We start from the raw sequence: 5,898 nt of genomic DNA, 5'->3' as shown, positions 1-5,898 counted from the left end.
CGGGCTCCCGGCAAGCTCTGCGTCGCGGCCCCCCGGTGCCGGGCTGAGTTCCCCTGCGACCAGGAGACATCCGCGGCCACTGAAGCGTCTCGCTCGCCTCTCCGGTGTCCGTGGGCCCTCAGCGTCCGCAGGGAGGGAAACGCACCCTGCGCCCCGCCATGCTGCCCCCGAGCACCGCGCATGCGCTAGCCACCAACGGCGCGGCAGGAGGAGCTGGAATAGCGGCTGCGAGAAGCAGGCAGAAAAGGAAATGGCGCCCTCGCGGGACGGTGCCACACCGGTCCCGCCCCGGCGCTGGACCGCGGTGTGCCAGAGAGCAGGGCGTACTGCGGCACGGTTGTGCGAGTAACGCAGAGCAGCGCCGAGCCGGCTGCGGGGAGCACCGAGCCGCCAGTTGTGCCGGGTTGCGAGCAAGGGAGAGCCGCACTGGGCCACAGGCCGCACACGTGAATGGGCCGCAGGCCACACACGTGAACCCAACTCGCTGCAGCGCACGAAGGGAAGCGTTTCTTCAGAGCTTGATTCAGGAACAGCCAGTGTCAAAGTAGTGTTGCTTTCGGAGGAGTGTTTTATATAAAGCCAAAGAAAAACCTTCAGTACAAATAAGTAACAAAATTCACGCAGTAGACATTGTGTTATTCATCTACAAGAGTCAACAATACAAAGAAACTAGACAGAAAAGGTTTCTTGGTCAAAAGCTTACTATGCATTTGGAACATCTCTCCCCTTATCACAAGAGTGTTCAAATACAAAGAAAGTAAGTGTAAAGCTTTCCAGCTTTCAAGAGCTGCCACGATCATAAGACTGAAGAAAAAAAAAAAAAACAACCTATCAAGTTCGTTCTCCAGAACAGATATTTGAATAAACAAAGACTTACGAAAAAAAAATGCTCCACCACCAAGCATATTTGCTATAGGGAGCAGGGATTAAAAAAAAAAAAAAAAAAGAACACAGCAGGAACTTATCAGCAGGTACTTAAATCTTTCCCTATGTTACTTGTATGTTTTGAAGAACTCAGTCTCTGGGAAAAGTGAGGTCAGTTTGCAGATACTATCTAAGGAAACAGGGTCAGGGGAAAAAAAAAAAAATCTCACAGATGGGGTCATTTTGTATCCATTGTACCACACAGTGACGGAGAACAATGCTCCTGAAGATGAAAAACAAACTCCCCCCCCAGACAGCACCCTGAAGCCTGAACATCTTCAGCAAATATTTATACCCCTGGGTTTTCCCTGCTACCCCGATGTTCTTAGTTGGTATTTCTCTGAGGGAGAGGGAGGCTCTCATGAAGATACTTCATGCTCCCATGCTCTGAGAAGTCAGAAACAACATGATTGTCCCCCCTCAGCAACCACTTCGTAGTTAAGAGTCCTTCAATTCCCACTGGTCCACGTGCATGGATACGAGAAGTACTAATTCCCACTTCAGCACCTGCGGGAAACACACAAGATAAAGATATTCCTCAGAAGATGTTCACTTCATACTAAGCAGTTTTGCACCTTTATGTAAAAACAGCTGCCTGCCTTTCTCCACTCCTCTCTAAATGCCAGAAGTTATGTTTACCTGTTCCGATTTAAAAGTTAGAGGAGCTTAACTATTACATTATAAATTGTAATGTTTATACTTCTGGCTGCTACAGAGTCACTTTTAGAGAGAAAGATGCAAGAGAGAGGTATCTCTTACATGGATCTTAGACTTGTTTCCTGAGGGTTTAATCCTTTTTCTAAAAAAAAAAAAAAAAACTAAATTAGTCAAGATTGTGATCTTTTGTCCTCTTCTATCATATTGAGGAGATATTGCAAGGCCCTAACTAGAATTTTCTAATCACATGGAACACTGAATGTTCCAGCTGACACAGTAATAGCCTGCTACAGATATTTCTGAGTTTCTACCTCAGGAAAGAATGTTTCCCTTGTCTTCTGCAATTCACAGTAGGTGCACGTGTTTATTTAAGCAATTGATACTCAGTTTGGTTCTTGCCTTTCATTCCTCAACACTGCAAGGCTGGCACACTGGACAGCAGCTCATTCTGCCCAGCAGGAACGAAGCATAGCATTCTTTACAGCATCATTAGAAAGAGAAACAAAAGAAAAACTGTTCACCAATTTCAGATCCTGTGTTGCATTAGTCTATCATTACATGCATGCAACATACTTTATTCTGATTGAATAGAGCTTCAAAGGATCCAAAACGTCTTTGCTCCCTGCTGCTAAATTAATCTACATATTCTGTATAGCAGTATTAGCTAGTTCTGGCAGGAAAGAGATATTAAACTGTCTGCTGTTCCACATGGATGAAATGTCTAGGCTTCAACTTTACCTACGGTACCTTTCCTGAAAACCTTATATTAGACAGTAAGATCAAAGACTAATCCTATCTTCCAGGATTCAGACTGCCACACTTTTCACACAACAGCAAATCCTGCAGTCACATCCCTGCGGTATTTTCTCTCTTACCAAGTCCAAATCTATAGCCATCAGAGAATCGGGTACTGGCATTCCAGAAAACACAAGCGCTGTCCACATGCTGGAGGAAGAACTCTGCCGTTTTCTCTGGGAAAGAGGCAGAGAGAAAAATAAAATCCAATACATACAGAATGATCATACACTCCAATAAACACAACATAATACAGTGAACAGATATAACAATACGACTTTCACATGCAATCTTATCAGACTGTTTAAACAGCCTGGGCTAAGACATGTTCATTTATACCTTCTTCCCAGTATGCTTATCAAGTAGACACAGCTGCAAATGTTACAAGAAGCTTGCAAAGATTAGAAGAAAGCAAAAAGATGTCTAATTCTAAATACATCCAGTCTAGAACCTGCAAACAGGGATAGTTGTATGACTGGGGAGAAAGGACAGCTGCCCCAAACAACATTTAGCAGTCAAACTGATAAGAGTTAAACTACAGAGTCAGCTCTCCATTAATCTCAAACATGGAATTGTTCCAGATAATGAAAAATCCTAAACTAAATTGCTATTGCAGGTAATATTTGGGAAATACAATGCAGAAATACCACATGAAATAAGCTAAGTAACCCAGTTTAACACAGAACATGCAAGACCTGAGCAAGCTCAGACAGACTTATGCAAGTCTTAGTCCTCTGGAGGACTCCATTCTCTGTAAGGCTGAGAGCTGCAGGTCAGTCGCCCTTAGTGACAAGATGAACAATAAAGATCAGCTCTATTTCCAGTACACTCCCTAGCAAATCACCAGTGCACCAGGTCCCGTGGCAGTGGGTTACGGTATCAAATGCATGCCTTTTAGTGACACTCATTTAAGCTCAGCAGGAGGTACAGAAATAGAAGCCTGCTTGACTCGCACACTGATCAGTCGCAGATCAACATGACCCTACTGCAGTTGATCCTCAGGAGTTCCAGGCTTGGTGTGAGAGTCAACCTTTGGCTGGGCACAGCTCTAGCTAGGTGCTGAACTGGCACAGTGTTCAAACTGCATGCAGGACAGGTGCTAAGGATGGGAGCAGCACAGAGCTGCACAAAGGAGCACGAGTTCACAACAAAGAGGCAAGAAACTTCAAATTGAGATAAATGCAGCTTTTATACTAGGGATGCAGAAGTGGGAAGTAAAGGACTGGGAGATGTAAGGGGAAAACATTTGTGGTGCTTGTTTGCAAGATATAAAAGTGACATGGGAACACAAAGTGGATAAAGTCTGATCTTCCCTACAATGCCTATTCCCTCCAGTGAGGTATTACAGAAGCTCACCTCATCAGCCTTCAGAGGCCTAAGGACATCTCCAGGATTCAGATGTTCCTGCAAAACCCTCTGATGCGGTAAGTCTGCGCAATACAGGAACACAAAGCAATTTGCCTGGCAAAAGCATATGCTGACTTGCCATCGGCCAATTGCTCAAGCACACTCCTTAACATCCTGGAATAAGGGCCGCACAACATGTTTTCTCTGAGCTAAACAGGACTGTAGGCACATTTAGCTCATAGGCCTCCAGCTGGTTATGCCTACTACAGACCCAAGAGAAGAACAACTACTACAATGTAAGTGGTTACACTAACACCAAGAATTGGCAAACCAAACCAGTAGCTTAAGAAAGCAGACTGATCACTAACCATTCTCTGTGATGATAACATCTGTGTGAGAACTTCCGTACTTGTGGATATGTTCAACAGCCTCTTGGACACTGTCCACCACCTCAATGCAGCACTCCAGGTCCCCATATTCTGTGCGGAGAGATTTCACTTCTGAAGGGCTGAATGTCAAGTAAGATGCAAACTTTGGGCCAGCGTGAATCTTCACCTGCAATACCAGAAACATTTTGTGCTGCTGACCATACCAATGCCTTCCAGGTGAAAGTGTGGCTTCTTGTACTCTGTGGCATGCAGTTAATTTTCTTCATCGCAGTCCCTATGGTGCTATGTTTTGGACTTGTGACTAAAACAGTGTTGAACACTGTTCACAAAACACACCAATGTTTTGGCTGTTGCTGAACAGAGCTTGCACAGCATCAAGGCTTTCCCTTTTTTCCCCCACTCTGTCCCCCTAGCAAGAAGGTTGGGAGTGCACAGGAAGCTGGGAGGGGACACAACCACGATAGCTGACCCGAACTGACCACAGGGATATTCCATGCCATGTAGTGTCATGTGCAGCAATACAAACTGAGGGGAAGGGGTTTTTGAAAAAGGTAGGCATTGCTCAGAGACTGGCTGGGCATTGGTCTGCTTGTGGCAGATGGTGAGTAATTAGCTTTGCCTCACTTGTGTGGGGGTTTGGGGGTTGGGTTTTTTGTGTCCGTCCCCCCCCCCCCCCTTTCTTCTTCCTCTTTCCTTCGCTTATCAAACTATCTTTCTTTCAACCCACAAGTTTCCTTGCTTTTGCTCCTCTTATTCTCTCCCCCTGTCCCACTTGGGGCAGGGGAGAGTGAGCGAGCGGCTGGATGGTGCTTAGCTGCTGACTGGGGTTAGCCCACAACATTTGTGAATCAAATGTTCACCGCATGCAGTGTAAGAAAAATAAGCCTGCACTTTGGGAAACTCAGCAGATTGGTGAACTAGCGACAAGGTACAATAGCCGACATGCTAGGTTGGCTACCTACCATGACATGCTCCTAGTTCAGGACTCATTTCAGATGATTTAAAGCAATTGCATCACTTAGAGAGAAAGTCATCAGGCAGGAGGACAGTACAACACTAGTACTGGGAAAAACAGCTAAAATGTTGCAGCCAGCCCTTGTTTTAAGAAAGCAACTGCAGCGCAGAGAATAACTACAGGAATGCTTCCAAGTTTGCACCTACAAAAAACTTAAGATCTTGAACAGCTTTTACCCTTTTACTTTGTAAACTGACACCAGCCCTCTCTGAAGCATGTGTTTCAGACACAAAGGAGTTACTGGGTCCAAAACAAGAAAACTCACGCAGGTATTTTTCATTTGTTATAAAGAAGATCTAATGCATTATCATCAACCTCTGAGTTTAATCATAGCAGCCAAGACACCTAAACAATGAGAGATAATTTAGAACTGATACAGCAGAGAAATCCCCACGCAAATGAAAGAGGAAATTTTGACAAGACGAACGTAAATGGGAAATGAAGCACAAGTCCGCAAAATTTGAAGTTTGAAGGCTTTTAAGAAGGTATCTCTAAAATGGCATTTTCTTGTGCAACTATAAATTACTTTAATTGCATAATCCTGCCCAATATTTGCATGTTTCTTGTTGTCAGGTCAGATTAGACAGAGGTAACATCCTCCCCACTGTATTAGGAGCTGGGTGGGTGGTGGTGGAAATGCACTAGTCCTCACATTCCTCCCATCCAAAATCCAGAGATCTACCCTTCACTCTACCCTTCCCAAGAAACAACCAAACAAGACATGGGGGGGGGGGGGGGGGGGGAAACAGCACGAGACGGCCGCTTCCTTCA

At 45.0% G+C, this 5,898-nt stretch overlaps 1 protein-coding gene across 1 annotated transcript in view; it reads right to left on the bottom strand.

The window, feature by feature from the left end:
- Positions 1-559: 559 nt before the first annotated feature.
- The window catches only part of ALDH18A1 (aldehyde dehydrogenase 18 family member A1), a 40,434-nt gene continuing 35,095 nt past the window's right edge, over positions 560-5,898 (bottom strand). Inside the window, exons 18-20 of the mRNA XM_009277972.1 lie at positions 4,092-4,278; positions 2,457-2,552; positions 560-1,431 (exon numbers count right to left, since the gene is read on the bottom strand). Coding sequence (XP_009276247.1) covers positions 1,250-1,431; positions 2,457-2,552; positions 4,092-4,278 — 465 coding nt within the window. The 3' untranslated portion in view covers positions 560-1,249. The remainder of the gene's footprint in view (positions 1,432-2,456; positions 2,553-4,091; positions 4,279-5,898) is intronic.

The sequence above is a fragment of the Aptenodytes forsteri genome, unplaced genomic scaffold (genome assembly GCF_000699145.1).
Source record: "Aptenodytes forsteri isolate BGI_AS27 unplaced genomic scaffold, ASM69914v1 Scaffold15, whole genome shotgun sequence".
NCBI classification, from domain to species: Eukaryota; Metazoa; Chordata; class Aves; order Sphenisciformes; family Spheniscidae; genus Aptenodytes; species Aptenodytes forsteri.
The sequence above is the reverse complement of the archived record's forward strand: the minus strand, read 5'-3'. Positions and strand labels throughout refer to the sequence as shown.